The sequence below is a fragment of the Misgurnus anguillicaudatus genome, chromosome 3, assembly GCF_027580225.2.
Source record: "Misgurnus anguillicaudatus chromosome 3, ASM2758022v2, whole genome shotgun sequence".
Lineage (NCBI taxonomy): Eukaryota > Metazoa > Chordata > Actinopteri > Cypriniformes > Cobitidae > Misgurnus > Misgurnus anguillicaudatus.
Genome location: NC_073339.2, coordinates 26,485,439 through 26,510,199, shown reverse-complemented (window position 1 = coordinate 26,510,199; position 24,761 = coordinate 26,485,439). Strand labels below are relative to the sequence as shown.

The 24,761-nt window shown below is 36.7% G+C and overlaps 1 protein-coding gene across 14 annotated transcripts in view; it reads right to left on the bottom strand.

Annotated features, from left to right (window-relative positions):
* The window catches only part of cd99 (CD99 molecule), a 120,406-nt gene that overhangs the window by 75,051 nt on the left and 20,594 nt on the right, over positions 1 to 24,761 (bottom strand). For 5 of the 14 annotated variants that reach the window (XM_073863608.1, XM_073863604.1, XM_055205251.2 and 2 more), the window contains 5 exons: positions 18,502 to 18,537; positions 18,267 to 18,317; positions 5,650 to 5,670; positions 5,396 to 5,416; positions 5,257 to 5,289 (listed from right to left, as the gene is read on the bottom strand). In XM_073863608.1, coding sequence (XP_073719709.1) covers positions 5,257 to 5,289; positions 5,396 to 5,416; positions 5,650 to 5,670; positions 18,267 to 18,317; positions 18,502 to 18,537 — 162 coding nt within the window. The remainder of the gene's footprint in view (positions 1 to 5,256; positions 5,290 to 5,395; positions 5,417 to 5,649; positions 5,671 to 18,266; positions 18,318 to 18,501; positions 18,538 to 24,761) is intronic. The other 9 variants (XM_073863638.1, XM_073863641.1, XM_073863630.1 and 6 more) reach the window with 5 other exon arrangements.

Sequence of the window (24,761 nt, the reverse complement as noted above, 5' to 3'; positions counted from 1 at the left end):
TTAGTTTTTGTCCCAACCACCTTCTATAATGTTCTGGGTTCACAAATAAATGAGGTTCACAAACAAAAAACAATATTAGTTCCACACCAAAAAAAAAATTAGCAGGAAAAAGAGCTTTCTAGTTCACACATTCACACATTTATAATAATTTTTTTTTCAAAAAGAAAAAAATCATAAATCATGTAATACACAATTCGATAGTTCTTTCCCCCACAATCTGAGGGTTTTCGTTTTCAGTTCAGGTTTATGAGTTTTTACAACTGTAATGTTTCAAGTCAGCAATGACAGCAATGTGATCGCTGATGCACTGGTAGAGAGAGAGAGGCGGAGAAAAAGAGAGAGAGCGCGGCTTTGTACAAAAGTGGAAATGATCGATGGTATTTAAAGTCGGCTCTTAAAGTACAAAATACCCGATTAAGCTATTACGTGGCTATTATACAATTTTTTTTCGGGACGTTCTTGCGACCCGGTGGCAACTTGTCCACGACCCAGTACTAGGTCGCGACCCGGTGGTTGAGGACCTCTGCTTTAAATGACCGGTAAGCAGGACCTTTCGCCACAAGTGTTGTATTGCCATGCTGGGCTTACAAATGCTCAGACAGGTTGCTCATCGCGTTGTCAGCAGTTGAAAGACACTTGTCGTGTGGGCATAGTGTGCATTTCACACAAATATTTTTGTCCTTTCAAGCAATAAGCTGAAAGTAATGTGAATTAGTGATGCGCGGGTCGGCGTTTTTTCCAACCCGCGGGGTCCCGCTTTTATGAAATATTTGGCCCGCCCCAACCCGCACCGCAACACTGTATCTATTTTTACAACCCGCACCACCCCGCGCCCGCGACCATTAAAATAGACATATTAGGCATTTGTAATGTAAATAAAAAGAGGCTTTATTTCAGCCTAAGAGTGCTTGGAAACAGCCATTAGATTACGTCGCCCTGTAAACTGGCAACAACATACACCAATGAGCCATAGAAACCAGCATGGTCATATTAATATAGAGATAGGATTAATGATGGGTGTCCAATACATCGATCGCAAAGGCAATGCCGGTAGATCGCACATAAGCTAACTGTGTATTCTCATGCTGCTTCATGCCTCCACGGGAAAATTGGCATTATGAGTAATTGTGAAACACTTAAGTCTTTTTGAGTTGCTGTGCCTTTCTTCTCATATGTGTTTTTATAAATCTTATGCCTGCCCGCTGCAGATCAGTCGTGTAAACTTCCGAAATTTACAAGCATGCAATTGCATCGCATTCTTGCTTTCATGCACGAGCTGAAGCACGCGAGAGCGAGCGAGCGAACGAGGGAGAGAGAGAGAGAGAGAGAGAGAGAGAGAGAGAGAGAGAGAGAGAGAGAGAGAGGCAGCGTTGTGCTGATATATGCTTCTGATACTATTGTAATTTTCTTTCAAGTTTGTTTCACTAAATCTCCGCTATTTTAAACAGTACTCGACATGTGCTCCAGGATTTTTTTTTATTCCTCAAGCAAATAGAGTAATGGTGACATCCCTAAATCCAATGTAGAAATATATGCAGTATAGTCCACGCATTTAAAGTGTTTTTAGAATGTAGAACTTGTCGGCTTTATCATTTTAAAAGTAGATCACCACACAAAAAAGCAGCATTTGTATTATCTATTCACAAATTCCCTACCTTAATTTCTCCTGCAGATCGTCTTTCATCTTTTAATTCTCCGTTTGTTTTGTTGTTGTGGCTGGCAGCCAGCGGGAGCTACTTGGCGCTTCCGTGACGTCAAAGGTTTGGGGATATCAAGTTACGTTGCGCAAGTTACGTTGCGACATAGGCCTACGTAATTTAACCTTATCAAAGAACGTAATTAAATGTAAAAATATATGTTCCCAAATATTTAATATATATGCTACAGGGAATTAGACGCAACATATCAGTTTTTTTATTTTGTTTTTAATGACCCGCCCCAACCCGCCCCGCATTAAAGTTACAATTTCTTTACCCGCCCCAACCCGACCCGCTAATGTGAATATCGCCCCAGTGGCCGAAACCCTCCGGCTTCCTTTCCCGCTCCCCTTTGCACCAGCAGCTACGTCAAAATCAATCTCTATGGCAACGGCACACGTACAGGCACACGCATGCACGCACCACTTAGGCAGATATAACTTTACACCCAGACAAACACTGCTTGGGTAAAGCAGGAAAGCTTGTTCCTATAGTCTAGTAAAGTAGTTACCAATATTATTAGTGTAATGCGTTACTTTACTTCGTTACCCAAAAAAATAATATAGTTACTGTAATCCGTTGTAACTACTTTGTAACTCGTTACCCCCAACACTGGCCCTTACTTATAAAAAAACTGTTTTACACAATAAAAAATATATTGAGTTTGTCCAACTCAACATTAACTCAATTTAGTGTAGTTTGAATAAATCAATTTAGAGTAGTCTGAATACTTTAATTTAGTGTAGTATGAATAATTCAATTTAGTGTAGTCTGAATAACTAAATTCAGTTATTCTATATAAAAAGTTTCTATATCATACTAATTAGCATAAGCACATGTTAGCATGCTAATAATAATAATAACAACATATGGTACATTGAATGGGCATGTGAGAAGAGACTGATCTCCAGACAGGCATTAACACAGTTAGTGCTCATTGAGAGAAGTACGTTACATCCACAACTTAAAGTGGCCATATTATGCCTGCCTTTCGAAGTTAAATAGGTGTATGAGTTCCATAAAACATGTTTCAGAAGTTGTTTGCTCGAAATAGCTTGGATAACATTCGTACTTATCTCTAGTAGCCTCTGTTTCAGTGCCTTTCAGATTGTGCCGTTTTGAGGTGGTCATTACATATTTATGAGCTGCTGCTCCTTTGGCCATGCCCCACTACTAACGTCATGTGCGCATGCGCAATGGTATCGCGTGAGCAATACAGACCATATGCTGTATATTATTATATATTATTATTATTATTAACTCTTTCCCCGCCATTGACGAGATATCTCGTCAATCAAGAGAAAACGCTTCCCCGCCAATGACGAGTATTTCCGTCTTTCCGCAATACCGCTATTATCCACTAGGTGGCGCCCTTCCACAACTTTTTAAAACCGGAAGTATTGCCCTATGGCAAGCGGCTGCATGTCCGTGTCTGTTTTAAAGATCGCTCTGAATGGGATCTCTATGAAAAGTCCGTCACAAAAATGGAATTATCTCTGCTTTTTGCTCAAAATGTGGTGTTTTTGCAGAAACCTACTCATATTCAAAAGCTGATTACAAAAGAACTACTGAAGGTAGGATGAAACGTTTTTTTTTTGTTTGAAAGCAGAGGGTTTGTTCTTTTATTTGGAATATTGTATGTTTATATATTAGAAGAAGAACATTTTGTGGAAGGCATTAAACTTTTGTGAAAATCATAAAAAACGCTGGCGCTGGCTGGCAACTTTTTTTTTTAAAACGCTGACGGGGAAAGAGTTAATGGTTTATGCATTATAATGCCAAGTCAAATCAAGCAAATTACAGAAATGTAGACCCGACGGGGGATGTATAGTGCTTGTGGACACCATGCTAATTGCTAGAAGCTAGCAGGAGGTCCGTCGTATCTTGGGAAAGTGGTGGAGACTCAGGGGTAGGCTGGTCAGAAAGGCCCGGTCGGTAAGGCCCGGTCTTGGTTAGTTTGGCAAAAAAACTATTACTTAGTAAGTTAGTTCATGTAGAATTGTAAAATAAAGCAGTTAAATATTTCTTATAACTTTTGAAAAGTATGGTAGGTGGTCACTGTCTTTGCAGGAGAAATCATGCTGCAAACTAATTAGCATAGCGGTTAGCCACCTCGTTCCCAATGGCAAATGACTGCTAAAACACACACACACACACACACACACACACACACACACATACAAATTCACCCCCTCAACGCACACCAATTCGCGGGCGGGATGACGTCAGTTTTTTAATGCTGCTAATATTACATTATATACATTGTTTAAAAGTCTACGGGTTTAGCATTTATGTATGGTCTGAACCCAAACCTAAACTAATTGTGTTAATGCAATTGAAAAGAAATCAATAAATTATAGTACATATACATTTTTGTTAGACTAATTAGACTTATTGCTCAATTAGATATTTTAAATTAATTGAACACAATTTTAATGTGTCATGTCTAAGAAGAGCTTGAGTAAATTTTTTGTGTGTAAATCGCATTGCATTATTATTTAAATACTGTACTTTCCTCCTATAAGTTTTGTGCATGTAAGTGAAACTTCTACAAATGCATATACAATACGGTCGCAAAAATAACTGTCCACCTTTTAAATTTTTCACTGCACAGTTAGTTTTTACTACAAAAAGATGATTTGCGGTATCTAAAGTTGTTAATAAATCTGGTCCCAAGTCTGTTGCATAATCTAACAATAAACTAGCTAGTAAACCTTAAAGTCTAACCTTACAGATTCTCAACCCACTTTTTATTGGTACAATGGTGGAAACGATGTTAATAAACCATGCTCTTACACTAAATTTACAATTATTTTTTTTACTGAACTTTGATAAATTAAACAGTGATTTATTTAAGTGAATGAACAATTGACACATTATCATTATTGACCAAAAGGTGTTTGTTAAAATTGGTATCATCAAAAAATCTTCCTTAACTCTTTCCCCGCCATTGACGAGATAACTTGTCAATTAAGAGAAAACGCTTTCCTGCCAATGACGAGAATTTCCGGCTTTCCGCAATACCGCTATTATCCACAACCCGGAAGTAGCGCCTCACATGAAAGAAAAAGATCTCTGTGTATGTTTTAAAGATCGCTCTGCATCTGATCTCTATCAAAAGTCCTTCACAAAAATTGAATTATCTCAGCTTTTTGCTCAAAATTTTGTGTTTTTGAAGAAACCTACCCATATTTGAGAGGTGATAAAAAGAGAACTAATAAAAGTAGGATGAAAGTTTTTTTTTGAAAGCAGAGGGTTTTCTTTGTTCTTTCATTTGATATATTGTTTGTTTATATATTTAAAGAAGAAAAGTTTCTAGAAGGCATTTTTTTTTCAAACTTTTGTGAAAATCATGAAAAATGCTGACGCTGGCTGGCAACTTTTTTTAAAAAACGCTGGCGGGGAAAGAGGATTGTGAGAGAATTCACCAAGATTCAGACTTCAGTGTTAGATCAAATGGCATTGCAACAAACACAATACAAACTGCAATCAAGACAGAAGTGAAAATTACACACAACCCAAACAGGCCCAAGGTGAAAACACATAAACCTGTTTTTACCTGGACCCAATGCATCAGATAAATCAAAGCCATCTGTTAATGCAAATCACAGTGTCATGGGTCATTAACTATTGACATTATAGTGTTCTGATATAAAAATATATTTTCAAATCAAACAAAGTGTAATACTGTACTTTACCTTCAGATGTTTTTTTTGGATCTGCAAAGAATACAAAAATGAATGCAAATGGTTACCAAAATAAAATTCACATATCAAATTCATTTGTGCCACTCGTGATTAAAATCTCACAGTGTCATGGGTTATCACCTGGCATACATATACATGAATTTGGATGGTAATGACATTAACTTAGTCATAGACATAGTCTGTTGATATAAAACTAATGTAAAATCTGATTTGAAAATAGAATTAAGCTACAATCAATACTTCACCTCCAGATGGGTTCTTTGGATCTGCAAACAATACAAAAATGAATGAAATAGGTTACCAGTATTAAAATCATACACATATCAAAATCTAAAGGATCCTAAAGAGGGAATTACACTGACTAGGCTTGTCGCGATAGTCGGTGAAACGGTGATTACCGCTGCTTCAGCCTCTCACCGGTTAGATCACTTGCCCACCGCAACACCGTCTTTCAAACTTTCTAACCCTAACCCTAACACCCTAACCCTAACTTAATTACCAGCTGTTGCACTCGCATTGCACGCAAATGCATACGCGATTTAACGCAAAGTACGCAAGCACTGCATTTAAACAGTTGCGTAATTCAAAAGTGAAAGTAAAATGTGCACGTCTGCATGCACATTTATAAGCCCCTCCCACCTGGTGAAACCGGTAACACCGGGTTTGTGACGCGTTGATTAACCGGTGGGAAAATTCTGTCACCGCGGCAACCCTAACACTGACTACTTTACATGTAGGGGAGAGTAGGGCACAACCTTATGGCAAGCCATTTTAACTTTCATTCGTTGTGTTCTTGATATCAACAATTTAATTATCACTAGTTAAAATTTTAATATTACATTTCTACTAGTATCAATGGCAATTCTTGATATCAACAACCACATTCCCACCAGCAACAACGCCAACTCCCGACATCAGCAATTCAATTCCTGATATCAGCAATTTAATTCCTGATATCAGCAATTCAATTCTTGATATCAGCAATTCAATTCTTGATATCATCAATTCAATTCCTGATTTCAACAATTAAGTTATTGATATCTGTAATTGTATTTTCACTAGTGAAATGTCACCATAGGTTGCCATTCAAATTCAATTGTTGATATCAAGAATTACATTTTCACTAGTAACAATGTTAATTCTTGATATCAACAATTCAATTCTTGATATCAAGAATTACATTTCCACTAGTAACAATGTTAATTGTTGATAGCAAGAATTCAATTCTTGATATCAACAATTCAATTCTTGATATCAACAATCGAGTTCTTGATATCAAGAATTCAATTGTTACTAGTTAAAATGTTAATTCTTGATATCAAGAATTCAATTGTCACTAGTGACAATTTTAATTTCTGATATCATGAATGGGATTGTTACTAGTAAGAAAGCCATTTTAGATATCTGAAATTATATTGATATCAGAAATACAATTTCAGATAACAGAAATTAACATTGTTACTAGTGACAATCGAATTATTGATATCAAGAATTAACATTTTAACTAGTAACAATTGAATTGTTGATATCAAGAACTCGATGGTTGATATCAATAATTTAAATCTTGATATCAATAATTTAAATCTTGATATCAATAATTTAATTATTGATGTCAAGAATTAACATTATTATGGCAAGCCGTTTTAACTTTTATTCGTTCTGTTCTTGATATCAACAATTCAATTTTCACTAGTTAAAATTTTGATTCTTGACATCAGAAATTACATTTCTACTAGTAACAATGGCAATTCTTGTTATCAACAATTACATTTCCACTAGTAACAATGTTAATTCTTCATATCAACAATTTAATTCTTCATATCAACAATTCAATTCTTCATATCAACAATTAAATTCTTGATATATGTAATTGTATTTTCACTAGTGAAATATCACCATAGGCTGCCATTCAAATTCAATTCTTGATATTAAGAATTACATTTCCACTAGTAACAATGTTAATTGTTGATATCAACAATTCAATTCTTGATATCAAGAATTAAATTATTGATATCAACAATCGAGTTCTTGATATCAAGAATTCAATTGTTACTAGTTAAAATGTTAATTCTTGATATCAATAATTCGATTGTCACTAGTAACAATGTTAATTTTTGTTATCTGAAATTGTATTTCTGATATCAATATCATTTCAGATATCTAAAATGGCTTTCTTACTAGTAACAATCCCATTCATGATATCAGAAATTAAAATTGTCACTAGTGACAATCGAATTATTGATATCAAGACTTAACATTTTAACTAGTAACAATTGAATTGTTGATATCAAGAATTGAATTGTTGATATCAAGAATTGAATTGTTGATATCAAGAATTAAATTGCTGATATCAAGAATTAACATTGTTACTAGTGGGAATGTAATTGTTGATATCAAGAATTAAATTGCTGATATCAAGAATTAACATTGTTACTAGTGGGAATGTAATTGTTGATATCAAGAATTGCCATTGTTACTAGTAGAAATGTAATATCTGATATCAAGAATTACAATTTTAACTAGTGAAAATTGAATTGTTGATATCACAAATTCATATCCTACGAATGAATAAAAGTTAAAACGGCTTGCCATACATTGTTCCTAGTGGAAATGTAATTCTTAATATCAAGAATTGAATTTGAATGCCAGCCTATGGTGATATTTCACTAGTGAAAATACAATTACAGATATCAAGAATTGAATTGTTGATATCAAGAATTGAATTGTTGATCTCAAGAATTAAATTGCTGATATCAAGAATTAACATTGTTACTAGTGGAAATGTAATTGTTAATATCAATAATGGCCATTGATACTAGTAGAAATGTAATTTCTGATGTCAATAATGAAAATTTTAACTAGTGAAAATTGAATTGTTGATATCAAGAACTCAACGAATAAAAGTTAAAACGGCTTGCCATACAACCTAATGCTTTCTGACTTTGGCTCTATCATTAAACAAATAATTAAGTTAGAATAATATTTTTCTTAAACAATCAACACACCCATCTCTTCTACAAATGAACACTTAAAGTTTGTGTGTGGGACCTGCCGTTATCGTACAATTACACCAAAACTGACAGTAGTGCAAACGTTATAACTTACACCATAGGTGGGGTTAATTGTAACCAACAGAGAGTTTGTTGTAAAACCTACTAGAAAATTTGGTTTAAACACAAATAATTAAATAAAGTATTGTCTATATACTAAAGGTGGGTATTGTTTATACATCTGCCTATAATAGATATCCACACATTCATCCATCCATGATCCTTCATCTAACCATCCTTGTAATGTGCATCAATGCATATAAATAGATTTTTTTGAAAGGTGCTGCACAATTAAGACAAAAAAAGATAATTGTCAGTTATTTTCCCTGATATTGTTTTAAAAGTTATCATTTTGATGAAAAATAGTATTTACAATTGTTTTCATTTTATTATCATTGTATGGAGGCTTAGTTGTAACACTGTGTTAAAACTAACTCTGCTGTGTAGAAATGTTTTCAATCCCAGCTAAGTTACTAGGAGTTCCATGACAAAATGGTGTTATGTTTTAGGTTACAAGACAGTGATTAAAATAAGATAAGATTAGATTTGGTGACTTAAACATAAGATGAAGAAATTTACTTTTATGCCTCCAAAACACTCTTTGTTCAAAATCTTATCCAAAACACAACAACATTTTTCACAAATTCACAGGAGTTCATCTTCTAACAGTAAGAGAAAAAGACCAAAAGCACAGATTGCTCGACCCTGTATAAATATGTAAAGTAGCTGCGTTACTAAGGGTGTCACGATTTCGATTTTAAATTGGAATCGATCGAAATTAAGTCACAACCTCGAACTTCGAATTAAAAAAATGGGATCGTCGATGCTGCCATGCCCTCATGTCACCTCCGGTCGGCTTGCCAAGCGGGAGAGAATAAACCTCTCAGAGGTGCCTTTAAAAACATTGATCCAGCGAAACGCGATTTATATTTTAAACACAAGGGATGTATTGCTACAACTCATTGAAATGCAAATCATAAACAGGATTACTACCTAGTGATCTGACTTCGGACAGAGTGCAGCTCTCTGCACGTGAGTGAGGGAGGCGCAAAGATGCAGCAGGTTATATTTTAAACAAAAGGGATAGTTTGCCTCAGCTCGCATAAAACTAAACAAATACGTAAGGATTACTACTTTAGTTTATGTTTAGACTTCGGATAGACGTGAAAACGCAGCTGCTTATGATGCGCCGGTTTAATTTCAGATGCTAGGAGTCCAAGACGTGCGCATTAAGTCCATGTGCGTACAAGAAACATCCTCTCTCTACAAGCCCTCTGCCGTAAAGTGAAGCCCACAAACCTGATGCGAGGTAAAGCACGCAATGTGCATGTTAATGTGTAACTATAATAATAATAAGTAGTGGCCTATCATTTTTTTGTCTTAAAAAAAGTAAAAAATCGAGAATCGAATCGATTCGTGACGTTAGAATCGAAAATGTCATCGAATCGAGGATTTGGAGAATCGTGAAACCCCTAAGCGTTACAATTAAAGGCAGGGTGCATGACCTCTGAGAGCCAATGTTGACATTTTAAATTACCTTAACAAACATTCCCCTACCCCAATAGAATCTGGGGCCGGATTCAGGAAAACATTCTTAAGACAAAAAATAAGAAAGTTCTTAAGATAAATTATAAGAAGTGCGTAAGAATGTTCCTAAGCGGAATTCTCAAACATCTCTTAAGAAGTTCTCAATTTTTTTCTTAAAAATATCTTAAATTTGTGTCTTAAAAATAAAATGACAAGCTTTTAAAGTAATTAAGATACCCTGCTAATAAGGTAACAATACACTTATCCATTAATCTTTTGACTACCTTGCGATCATTAACGCGATACAAACGAGTGATGCATTAAGACTACTACATGATGTTATTCGCTGTTGTAACAGAGGCCAGCTAGTTTTAAGGCGTTGTGCCTGCGTAAATATAATTCCATAATGTCCCAATCGCTCTCCCGCGACCCGCGCTCAAGCGTCAAGAGAATCTCTATGGCTAATTTCTAAGACCTGTTGCTGATACAGTACTGTGTGTTGTACCTTTTCTTGTTAATTAAGTCTTTTTGGGTAGCCTATCTTATGCCTAGAATTATTCAAGGAGGTTGATTCTTTTAACTTCCATCATAGTTTGATCAATTGTGCATAATGACATGTGCAACAAATGGATATAGGGTTTTAAACTCATAGACTTGCATCATTTAAAGTTCAGACGCTCTTTTTAAAATATTTTGGGTCAACCTCTGACACAGATTTAAAGCTGAAACTTATCAAATCCGATCAGTAGTCTAGAATATCATTGAAACACACCAGTGGCTTTGCTGTCATCAGTATTAAACATGTTACCCCTTGAAGTACCCCTCCCCACAGAGCTCCCACATAACAAATCACAATTTAACCCCTGTATATACATACCCAACCAACCAAATCAATCACAACACAACTGTAATACCATTACATACATACATACATACATACATGTACAGTATACAGTATATGTGTGTGTGCATGTGTGCGTGTGCATAAATGTATGTATGTACAGTTGAAAGAAAAAGTATGTGAACCCTTTGGGACTTGTTTGGTCATACAATGTGTTCTGATCTTCATCTAAGTCACAACAATTAGGGGTGTGCCGGTTTCAGAATTGGTGATGACGGTTATGACGTGAGTCAAATGTGACGGTTCGTAACATAACCGTCTTGGTGGGGGGGGGGGGGGGGTTGTGCATTTTGCTGGTTTAAATGCTCGTGGATTGACGCAAAAGTGTAATTTTACCATAAAATCATGAATGTGATGCCAAGTGTGTTTTAAACAGTAATAACTTTAAGCAATTTAACAGAAAGCAATGAAATATTTAAAAAACACACTGTTGCCAGAAGACGCTGTCACTCTCTGCCCAGTATAAATTAATCATCTCTCTATCATCTTAATAATCTTCAGGGAAACAGATTTGTGCATTGGGCTTTTTATGTCTGTAATTGTGTCTATATCTGTCATTACACGGACCAGAACAGCACGAAAACAATGTGGATTAAAAAGCGTCTTGAAGAGGTTTTGCTCATAAATGCAGGTAAAATAAAGTAATGTGAACTTGAGATTGTTATACTGTTGTTAAACTGCACAGTATGCGCTGCAAACGCAGCCGGTGTAAAGCACAATGGCCTTGCGCGGCAAACACTCTCTGCATACGCGCTGCTCAGTGCTCACGATTGTGATGTGAAACCAGCGTTTAAATAGACTAGACACTGATTAGCTACTTGCTCTATGTTTATTTAAAATGAACAGCAAGACAAGTAGCAGTGAATGTGCTTTCAGGAGACTTCGTAGATTAGCATGGGAGGATTTGAACTTGAAAAGCGGTGTTTACTGACGCATTTCCGCGGTTATTCCTTCTCATGGTCATTCATGTTTATTTGATGCTATAAATTAACTAGAAGGAAGAGATTATTTAAAAGGTGAGACTTTGGTTAATATCTTTAATCTAAAAAGTAACTGAAAAGTAACCTGGTCTGTCCTGTATGTCAGCGCGTTGTCAGTGTCTGCTCCGCTCCGTATTTTTTACTGCGTGAGAAATAGGGGATGTAACACAGACTGTTAACAATTGTTTTTAATTAGTATTTAAAAATTCTTTATGACAATATTTTTATATATATTTTAATAACACGGTGTTGGCGGTTATAGAGTTCTAATGACGGTGTTCAACTATAACCGTCGGTCTCACGGTTATATAATGACCGTCACACCCCTAACAACAATAGAGAAACACAGTCTGCTTAAACCAATACCGCACAAGCATTATACGTTTTCATGTTTTTATTGAACACAACATGTAAACGTTCATAGTGCAGGGTGGAAAAAGTATGTGAACCTTTGGGTTAAATAACTGGTTGACCCTCCTTTGGCAGCAATAACCTCAACCAAACGTTTCCTATAGTTGCAGATCAGACCTGCACAACGGTCAGGAGAAATTTTGGACCATTCCTCTTTACAAAAGTGTTTCAGTTCAGCAATATTCTTGGGATGTCTGGTGTGAATCGCTCTCTTGAGGTCATGCCACAGCATCTCAATCGGGTTGAGGTCAGGACTCTGACTGGGCCACTCCAGAAGGGGTATTTAAGCCATTCTGTTGTTGATTTACTTCTATGCTTTAGGTCGTTTTCCTGTTGCATCGTCCATCCTCTGTTAAGCTTCAGTTGGCGGGCAGATGGTCTTAAGTTTTCCTGCAAAGTTGTTGATAAACTTTGGAATTCATTTTTCCATCGATGACAGTAATCCGTCCAGGGCCTGAGGCAGCAAAGCAGCCCCAAACCATGATGGCCCCTCCACCATATTTCACAGTAGGGATGAGGTTTTGATGTTGGTGTGCTTCTCCACACATAGCGTTGTGTGTTCTTTCTAAACAACTCAATTTTGGTTTCATCTGTCCACAGAATGTTTTGCCAGTAGTGCTGTGGAACATCCAGGTGCTCTTTTGCAAACTTCAAACGTGCTGCAAATGTTTTTTTTTTTTTTGGACAGCAGTGGCTTCCTCCGTGGTGTCCTCCCATGAAATCCATTCTTGCTTAATGTTTTCCTTATTGTAGATTTGTCAACAAAAATGTCAGCAGGTGCCAGAGATTTCTGTAAGTCTTTAGCTGACACTCTAGGATTGTTCTTCACCTCATGGAGCATTCTGCGCTGTGCTCTTGCAGTCATCTTTACAGGACGACCAAGCCTAGGAAGTGTAGCAACAGTGCTGAACTTTCTCCATTTGTAGACAATCTGTCTTACCGTGGACACATGGACATCAAGGCTTTTAGATATACTTTTGTAGCCCTTTCCAGTTTTATGCAAGTCAACAATTCTTGATCGTAGGTCTTCTGAGAGCTCTTTTGTGCGAGGCATGGTTCACATCAGACAATGCTTCTTCAGAACAGCAAACTCAAAACGGGTGTGTGTTTTTTATTGGACAGGGCAGCTTTAATCAACACATCCAATCTCATCACATTGATTGGACTTCAGGTTGGCTGACTCCTGGCTCCAATTAGCTCTTGGAGAAGTCATTAGCCTAGGGTTTCACATACTTCTTCCACCCTACACTATGAATGTTTACATGTTGTGTTCAATAAAAACATGAAAATGTATAATGTTTGTGCGGTATTAGTTTAAGCAGACTGTGTTTCTCTATTGTTGTGACTTGACATGAAGATTAGAACACATTTTATGACCAATTTATGAAGAAATCCAAGTAAGCCCAAAGGGTTCACATACTTTGGGTTTCAACTGTACATACATACATACATACATACATACATACATACATACATGCACACACGCACACACACATATACTGTATATACATACATAGCTTTACAAAAAACAGAAGCTTAGTTAAAACAATGCACAGGTTTTTATGTTTTTGGTTATGTTTTGGTTATTTTTTTGGGAACCAAAAAGTAATGTTCTGGGAACATGTGCACATCTGTGTGCATGTCTTACCCCGCGCTTTTCACGAGTACACGCTTTCTCTTGTGCTCAGCAAAAAGCATGAAATTTACGTAAATTTCAAAAATAACGGTCATTTTGTTTTTACCTAAGAGGCTAACCTTATTTTATTTATATTATATATACTATAAATATTTATACAACAGTTCTTTCTGGTTCTCGAATCTGATTGGCTAAGAGCTATACGATATTGTACTGATAACGGCACTGTAACCGCTTCACCTTTCGTATTATTCCGCCACCTAGTGAATGGAGGTCCTAAGCAGGCTCATCTCTGAATGGAAAAACACAGACGCGCTGTGTGAATCACTCTCCGTGTGTGTGTCTCATTAGTTTACTAGCTCATAAATCAGTCTGTGAATCCCCAATCAGAAGTATTATTCCGTCAAAGATCAGCGCTCTTGGATGTTACGTTAAAGTTAATGGGAGAAATGTCTTGTCACATCGTGTGGACGCTTAACACTTGGAAAGAGGAATATAAACACTCGTTTTTTTCTGGAGCTATATCTTTTATCAGAACGCGAAAACACCGTGGAACTGCAGGTAAGCCCCGCAGCTTTTAAATGTGGACATTGATCATTTACTTTATCGTGACGTGACTATTAAAACATGTTATGAGATATCGCCACTGGTATATTTATAAGCAGCATGCAAAAACATCTCTCTGACATTTATAAAAACCGTTTTGTATAGTACTGACAAGAACAAAGTTTAATAATAATAATCGAGTGCTCGTATCGCGTTAAGAATACATGAGAAAGCAATAGTAACGTTTCACAAGTATAGTTTTATTAACTTTTACCTCGCGCCAAAACAATAACAACACACAAGACACTAAATATGAATAAAAAAACAAGTACAAGTTTGATCATGACACCAAATACTGCTGATTTGATCTCATTTTGACGATCATCATAAACAAACAAGGCCAACATGAGAGCCGGGGAATCCCTTTCAGAAATGTAGCCCAGAGAGGGCGGTGGTCAGCGGGGCGAGTGAACACTGATGTCCGCTCATGCTTTGGTTCTCATTTGTACCGAATCTCACTAAGCAAACGTTCAAACAGGCGCTATCTTTACTAATCGACTGCAGATTTAAATATAATACAGATACATTCTCGACTGAACTAATCTTAAAACTACACTTTGTGACCAAGAAACGGTAATATAAAGAAACGGCTTTTCCGTCCATTGAGTTGTTATGAGCTTCAAAGCAGCCGAAAGTTTTACCTGTCATTCTGGCCGCCCTCAAATCCGTGGCGGAAGAAGTAGTTCTCAAACAAAGAGGCTTTTAAAATAACTCCGTTGTTGTTTTCTAGTTTTCGTTTTTCAAACGTGTGCCGTCGAACTGTTGTATAAAAGCAGTGTCGCTCTCGGAGTCGTGTGATATAGCTCTATATCATCACGGCTGTGATTGCCTCCGGCACTCGGCCTGCGGCCTCGTGCCTCTGGCCTAATCACAGCCGTGATGATATAGAGCTATATCACACTCCTACTCGAGCGATATTGCTTAAATATATAATATATTTATAGTATATATACTATAGTATATACATTAAACTGCTGTGGTAAGATAACCTAAAGAATGAAATTCTTATTTATTTGTCATTTCGTTTTCACTTCAGAGTCAAACATTAATCTAGCAATTTATTTTTTCTTTCTTCATTAGTAACTTTAATATGTGAAAATATATATATATTTTAATGATTTCCATGAAGAGAATATGATAGCTTTTAATTGTTTTAAAAACTGAGAGCTGGCATTAAACTGATCTGTTAATCTAAAGCAAATTAAATGTTTATTTATTTGTCAATAGGTTTTACCTCAGTCTAACATTATTCTATCAATTTCTGTTTTCTTTCTTCATTTAGAACAAAAATATATTTTATGTCAGGATCCTTCCAAAAGTCTTGTTTAAATTTTATGTCTAGTCATGAGGGCAGAGTTCTGACAGTCCCATGTTCTATGTGAAGGCTCATTGACCTTGTGTATCGGGTCATGTGCCTTCGGTGTCTCGCCTCCTGTCTCCGCCCCTTGTTATCCCCATTCATTGTTTAAAGGTGCAGTGTGTAAATTTTAGTGACATCTAGTGGTGAGGTTGCGAATTGCAACCAATGGCTCAGTCCACTGCTCACCCCTCGCTTTTGAAACACATAGAGAAGCTACGGTAGCCGCCACCAGACAAACATGCCATCGTCGGAGACAACTTAGTAAAAACACTTTGTCTGTTAAGGGCTTCTGTAGAAATATGGCGGCACAAAATGCGACTTCCATGTAAGGGTGTATGTAGATAAAACGTCTCATTCTAAGGTAATAAACACATAACAGTTCATTATGAAAGGTCATTTATACACCCCTAAGTCTATAGTTTTGTATATTATTTTTCATTTCTGTCAAGAGATCCTTCTCAAAATTACACAATGCACCTTTAATTATTAGTTCAATCCCCTCATCTGTTTTCCCCTTGTTATCTTGTTTAGTTTTTATTATTTAATGCCCTTGTGTTCTTAGTCCTGTGCACATTTTGTGTTGTTCCTGTGTAAATTTAGTCAAGTGTACAAATATCAAGTCTAGTCCAGTTTAGTGTTTTCTGTCTGTATTTCATGTTTCCTGTTGTTTTCCCATTTGTTTTCTTGTTTCGTGTATTAAAGTGTTTTTCTGTTCACCACCGAAATTGTCCGCGCTTGGGTTCATCTGCCTTGTCCCTGACATTTTAGTCATTCCCGTCTATTATGAGAGATTATGTTACTGATTGTTGTAACTTATGTAGAGGCGGCTAACTGCTTTGGTAAAATCTGTTAACCTAAAGTGAATTAAATGTTTATTCATTTTCAATAAATATCTGTTTTAAGTCTTTTTTATTGTGAGGAAGTCAGTAGTTATTTATATATTTGATAAAATACAAATGTAATACAATGTGTGATGTGTTGAGATATTTTTATTTTTATTTAAAATAACCTGTTATAATACATTCATATAATATTTAATGGTCACAATTTTTCTGATCCCATCTTTTAAACCATAGTTAGTGAGTAATGTTGCTATAGTAGCATAAATAATACCTGTAAAATAATAAAGCTCAAAGTTCACTGCCAGACAATTTATTTTCTGTAACAGAATTCGCCTTTCAAAGCCTACAGCGAACGGCCGGTTTGAACTACAGCCCTCTGTTTCCTGCTTTAATGACGTCACTAGAACAGTTTTTTGACTAACCTCCACCCACAGGAATACGTCACAAGCCATTTTAAAGAACTTGAGTACTTTGGTCTTCTGTCAATGAGCTCTCATGCACGCGCACACAGCCACCTCTCAAGCTGACTTATTTTTTACACATAAATGTTCAGATACACACAAAGGTATGCTTAAATGCATGTCTTGGCAACATATATTTAAGGAATAGGCTATTGAACCAACTAAGAGTGCCTTAATATGGTATTAATGTTCTAGTTTCATGAAAACATTTGCAGGCTTTTTTTTACAACATACACAATGAAGCTATGAAGTCAATGCAATTATTTGCACTTATATATTACAATTGTTTAGTTAATTGTTAACCAAAGGATAATTAATCCATCAGAAAATAATTTATTTATTCAATCAAAAAAATTTGATTAGTTTTTATATATAGTTTATGGGTGGTTCTTGCACTTTTTTGTTATTATTAATATGATTGTTATAATTAACATTCCTCAGAGTCAGAATTAAAAATGTTTCAAAGCACTGAAAGTTTTTGTCAGAGCCTGTGTCTTAATTTTGACATTAATTTTCATTTTTACACCAGACATATCGGTTCAAAATATTGGTTATCGGTCTACTTGATCTGTAATAGTTGGTTTCGACATCGGCCCTGAAAAACACATATCAGTCAACCTCTAGTATAAGATATGAACATGTCATCTTACTTACATGACTATCATCTGTCAACAAGATTTACAAGATTAAATTGCATTCATTAAAAAAGTTGAATTTAACTAAAATGGATATGAGTAGACATGTTTAATTAAAGCTTAGAATTTGTTAAAACAGTGCACAGGTTTTTACTTGTATACTTCATGTATGTAAGGTCCAAGTCCACTATAATCCAATCACAATTCTGCATCCTGTTTACAATCTAAATGATGTATAAGATATGAACTGGCATTTATAAGATATGAACATTTAATCTAACTTTACATTACTATCATCTGTTAGCAAGATTTACAAGATTAAGTTAAATCTAAAATCAACTTAAATGTAAAAAAGAAAAGCAGGTAAAACAAATTAAATTATAGTCCATGCATAAAATGTTACTCTCTGCATTCTGTGAAAATGTTTTTGTGCATAGAGTTTAAAAATGTTACCTGTATTTGAGTTTTTTGGTGGGACAGGTTTCACTGGTGGTTTTGTAGATGCTAATAAAGGATTAGATAAATAATTGTACTTAGGGCACATAAAATCATATTATTATACATCAAAACAAATAATGAATGTAATTTACATTTGATGGCAACAATATTAAAGGCAATACAAAATAGACATGTTGTAAGCATTTAACTAGCATATCAACATACAGAGTACCATAAATGGTTATCTTACGCTTATCATCATCAAGAGCATCAAAGAGGTCCAAATCTGTAAGGAGACAGGTGTTCTTTTAAATATACAAATTGCAAGCTACAAACATATGTACTGTATATGTCCGTAATAGTAATCCATACTGCAAACACAATGGGCCTCAGTTATTAATATAACATAGAAACAAGAGATCCATGCGCAAATATCATCTTACGAAACAGGTTCACATGAGTTTCAAGAAACATTTGTAAGATGCCAATCTCATCGTACGAATGATCGGACGTACGTTAATAAATGTGGTGGATAAAAACTTTATTTGAATATCAACCGCATTTGAATAAAGCATCACCTCAATGATATATGCGTTTGTGTGTGTGTGTGTGTGTGTGTGTGTGTGTGTGTGTGTGTGTCATTGATGATTTTAAACATGAATCCTCCTGCTTTTATGCGGTATTCCTCGATTTTCAAGATGCCTTTGGTTGTTTACCTCATAGCATAATGCGTCATTCTCTAAATGAAATAAAACTGCCGGAACAGTGTATACATATAATCAAGACTGTATATGATAATTCATTTCTACAAGTGATTTGCGGACATCAACTAACGAAACTGGTTAAACTTGAAGTTGGGATTAAGATAGTGTGTCCACGCCGTGAACGTCATACAGGCCTTAAACCACTGGCTGAAATGGTCTGAAAATGTCTTCTTGCCCGGCCTGACATTACATCTCCAAACCCAGTTCAGGCTTTTGGCCATGACATCCTCATAGTATCAAGAGAGGAGAACATCATTACCAACATGCTGTCATACACCGATCGCTTCCTGCAATGGTCTGGACTTGAAGTTAAGAACAACAAATGTGTGGTGTTCTATGATCAATGTAGCGTTGGAAATATAGAAGGTATCATTTACAATCATTGGAAGCACAACAGAGCTGAACAGGTGAATATTAGCGAGGGGCAGATTATGGATCCAAACGTGAATACACTTGCCATTAAGTTTAAAGGAACGAAATTACTTAAAAAGCAACATCGGCAGGAAAAACGTTATTTTACTCTGCGATCGCTAAACAATTAAGATAAATCCGCAAGTACAAAAATAACGCAATTAATCTGCCGGTCACGTGCGTGCCAAAATGGGTTATAAACGATGACATAAAAGTTCTATAATTCCTATTATATTCAAAAGATATAAAAAACCTAAAGGTTAGCATATAGAAATACATATTATTAGGGCCCGAGCACCGAGGAGCAGGCCAGAACGGCCTGCACCGTGGGTGCAAATCCCTATTGTTTTTGCTTCGTTTATTATTAGGGCCCGATCACCGAGGAGCAGGCCAGAATAGCCTGCACCGTGGGTGCAAAGCCCTATTGTTTTTGCTCAGTTTCTTCTGCTTTTTCTTCTACGAAATAAATCACATTTTTGAGGGCCTAAACATGCTCGAAAACTCATGAAACTTTGCACACACGTCAGAAGTGACAAACATTTACATGTGGTATAGGCGTCAGAAGTGGGTGTGTAGAAATGGCTCAATAGTGCCACCTGCAAAATTTCAAAAGAGCAACCCTCCCGCTACGAAAAACGTACAGATATGAAATTTGTTAGGGTCATCTATCACCTTAAGATCTACAAAAAAGTCCCTTGGAACCAGGCTCTAAAACCCACAGGAAGTCGGCCATTTTTAATTTTCGCTGGGATTTCTGTGCAAATTTTGGCATTTCCAGGCTTCGTACTTTAACAAACTCCTCCTAGAGATTTAATCAGATCATCATCATATTTGGTCAGTATCATCTAAAGGCCTTTGCAATGTTAAATATTGGAGCTTTTGACTTTTCGTTGGAGGGTGTGTCCAGGGCGGCCTGACAAATTTCAGCGACAGAGAATGTCTAAAGTTTGGGATCATTACATTATCATTACATTCAGCATCTGAACCGAAAACATCCACTGCTGTTTCACCAAGCGTCAATGAAACAAGGTAACATAGCTTCCGCTGATTTTAATCCCATACTGTATTTGTATCGATGTCGTTATGCGGTTTGACTAGATATGATGTTTAGCTTTGATGTTTTTAACTCTTTCACCGCCAGCATTTTTTAAAAAGTTGCCAGCCAGCGCCAGCGTTTTTCATGATTTTCACCAAAGTTTAATGCCTTCCAGAAAATGTTCTTCTTCAGATATATAAACATACAATATACCAAATGAAAGAACAGACCCTCTGCTTTCAAACAAAAAAACCGTTTCATCCTACCTTTAGCAGTTCTTTTGTAATCAGCTTTTAAATATGGGTAGGTTTCTGCAAAAACACCACATTTTGAGCAAAAAGCAGAGATAATTCCATGTTTGTGACGGACTTTTCATATAGATCCCATTCAGAGCGATCTTTAAAACAGACACAGACATGCAGCAGCTTGCCATAGGGCAATACTTCCGGGTTTAAAAAGTTGCGGAAGGGCGCCACCTGGTGGATAATAGCGGTATTGCGGAAAGACGGAAAATCTCGTCATTGGCGGGGAAGCGTTTTCTCTTAATTGACGAGATATCTCGTCAATGGCTGGGAAAGAGTTAAGTAGTAAACGTATTCACGTTCAATTGCAAGAGAGTATAGCCTAAAAAAGAACCCCTTCACACACACGCATGCACTTTACAGGTGTGTGTACCAAAAAACGGCACCACAGTGCAATCATCTATGGGCAACTTGTAATCTGACATATTTTGTTCAATAATAATAATCTCTGTTTTATTGGAGTTTAGCATGAGAAAGTTGTTCTCTCTCACACGAGTCAGACCGATCGCGCAATGCATCACATATGCTTAAACTTTTATGTAGTAACAATACGCAACAATAATTTCAGCATGCATTCACTGTATACAGCGGGACGTGATGTTGTGGTTTTTTGAACGGATGCTTCACCTAAAATGCACCGCAATGCAAGTGATGCAAACCAAATGCAGCATTCTATTGAAAATAAAAGTATGTATTTCTGCCGTACCAAAATGCAATGAAGCAACTGAATGCCTGAGTGGGGTGTCACTCTTTCTCACGCACAGCACGCGTGCACACACAAACACAGGTGCACGTGCGCGCACACACACAGGTTGTTACCATATAGCAAATAGGCTCACCCCAGAAATGATATATATGTTAGTAGCCTAATGGTAAATGCTGCAGGTGTAGAAATGTACATAAACCAGATATTTACTTTGATGTCAGGGCTAGATTACAGCATAAAACCTGTGTGCATAGTAATAAATTAAAGTGCTTAATTGTTGGCACTGGCACTTCTAAACACTAAATGGGTAAAAATTTAAATAAATAGGCTTATGTTTGGAGCCAAATACCTCTGTTTTTTTTAGAAATGAAAGCCAAATGCTTGAACATTTTACAGCCATGTCATTTTCGTTATGCATTTTTTATTTTGGATGTTTAAAAACACACACAAAATTTTTATATGATTACTCGATTAATTGATCGATTCAGTGCTAGATAAATCGATTACAAAAAGAATCAATAGCTGCAGCCCTAACTGTGACTTACTGCTCTTAGAGATTTAACCATATCAACATCATATTTCATCAGTCTAATCTCAAGACATTGTGTGATGAAAAATAGCAACGACCTTGACTTTTCGTTAAAGGGCATGTCCGTGGTGGCCTCGCAAAGTATTGACAAATGAATAGCAATTTTGACAGCCTAAACAAGCTCAAAAAGTCATGAAGCGTTGCATACGTGTAAAATGTGGTGACATTTTTTATTTGAAATAGGCTTTAGAACTGAGGGTGTAAAAATGGCTCTATAGCGCCACCTACAAAAACTTAAGAGAGCAGCCCCCCGCTACAGTAAACGTACACATATGAAATGTGATAGGATAATGTATCACCCCAAGACCTACAAAAAAGTCTCTTGAAGTCAACCTCTAAACCCCACAGGAAGTCAGCCATTTTGAATTTGCTCTGTAGTTTGAGTGCAAATTTTGCCATTTCCAGGCTTCATACTTTAACAAACTCCTCTTACAGATTTAATTAGATTAAAACCATATTTGGTCTGTGTCATCTAAAGGCCTTTGCAATGCTAAATTAAGGAGATCTTGACTTTTCATTGGAGCGTGTGTCTGTGGCGGCCTGCCAAATTTCTGCTTTTCGCCATAAAACAGGAAGTTGTTCTAACTCAGACTTACAATGTCTAATCTGACCCACACTTCACATGATTGATAAGTGCCCTGACCTGAACACATCAACAAGGAATTATTCACATACAGTCATAGCACCACCTGCTGGCAGCAGGAAATGTCAGGTTTTACACTGTGATTTACTGCTCATAGAAATTTTATAAGATCATCATCTTATTTGGTCAGACAGATCTTCAGGACTTTGCGGTGATAAACTGTAAAGATCTTGACTTTTCGTTGAAAGGTGTATCCGTGGCACCTGGCAAAATTTGATGTTTCACCATGAAACTGGAAGTTGTTGTAATTCAGGCATACAATGTCCGACCTGCCCAATACTTCACATGATTAATAAGGGGCCCGGCCTCAAACCATCAACATAGCCAAATACAGATACAGTCATAGCACCACCTAGATGCAGCAGGAAACACTGATTCACTGCTCTAAGAGATTTAACAATATCAACATTATATTTGGTCAGTCTAAGTAAATATCCACATATATTTGCACACTAAAATTCATATCCCCACTGTTCACAGTTTTTCCTAAGGCCATCGGGTGGCGGTGCTCATACGTGCAAGGGAAGCTGTTGTAATTTAGGCATACATTGTCCGATCTGCCCCCGACTTCACACGTTTGATTAGGGTCCTGGCCTGACTTTTCGTTAAAGGGCGTGTCCGTTACGGCCTCGCAAAGGATTGCTAAATGAATCACTTTTTTGACAGCCTAAACGAGCTCAAAAAGTTAAGAAATGTTGCACACGTGTCAAAGGTGGCGAATATTTTCATGTGATATAGGCTTCAGAACTTGGGGTGTTAAAATGGCTCTATAGCGCCACCTACAAAAATTCAATAGAGCAGCCCCCCCCCCCCCCGCTGTGTTAATCGTACAGATACGAAATGCGGTAGGATCATGTATCACCCCAAGACCTACAAAAAAGTCTCTTGGAGCAAAGCTCTAAACCCCACAGGAAGTCAGCCATTTTGAATTTTCTCTGTAATTTGAGTGCAAATTTTGCCATTTCTGGCCTTCGTATTTTAACGAACTCCTCCTATAAATTTAAAAGATAATCATTATATTTGGTTAGTGTCATCTAAAGGGCTTTGCAATGCTAAATTGCGGAGATCTTGACATTTCAATGGAGGGTGTGTCTGTGGCGGCTTGCCAAATTTCTGTGTTTCTCAAAGAAACAGGAAGTTGTTCTAACTCAGGTTTAAAATGTCCAATCTGACCCACGCTTCACAAGTTTGATAAGTGTCCTGTCCTGAACACATCAACATGGCAATATTTAGTAAAAGTTATAGCGCCACCTGCTGGAAGCAGGAAATGGCATGTTTTACACTGTGATTTACTGCTCATTGAAATGATTTCAGATCATCATCATATTTGGTCAGTCTGAACTTAGGGACTTCACAATGATAAATTGTGAAGATCTTGACATTTCGTTAAAGGGGCGCATCCTTGGTGGCCTATCAAAATTTGATGTTTCGCCATGAGAAAGCTGTCGTAACTCAGGTATGCAATGTCCGATTTGTCACAGACATCATACGTTTGACAAGAGTCCTGGCATCAACACATCAATGTTACAACAATCAATTATCATAGTGCCACCTGCTGCACAAAGGAGGTGTGGCACTTCAAAGTTCCTTTGAATATCCACCTATATTTACCCACTGAAATTTCAATCCCCCTAGTTTATTGCTTTACTAAGGCCATAGAGTGGCGGTGCACATGCGTGCGAGGGCCCTTCCATCACTGCTTGCAGTTTTAATTTCATGTTGTTAATGCTAATATAATTTGTTGTTTTAATAATATAAGACTGCTTTCCTGGGGTGGGTTGTTGTGTTGTTAACTGCATAACCGCGTGATTTTGTTGCTTCTTCACCACGGTAAGACAAAAACCTTTACGGTCATAGCCTTAAGAACAAATCAGCGTTACAAATAAGGACCACTTACACATATGCAGAGTTTAAATTGGGCCGGGGCTGAGCCCCGTCAAATAGGCTGAAGGTATGCTCCTTGCCTGTGTGCCCGCTGCAAAAGTAAGTGACTGGTCGCTGTCTATGTCCATTCTCATGGAACGCATACAAATAACATGCAGTGTGATTATCATAGTTT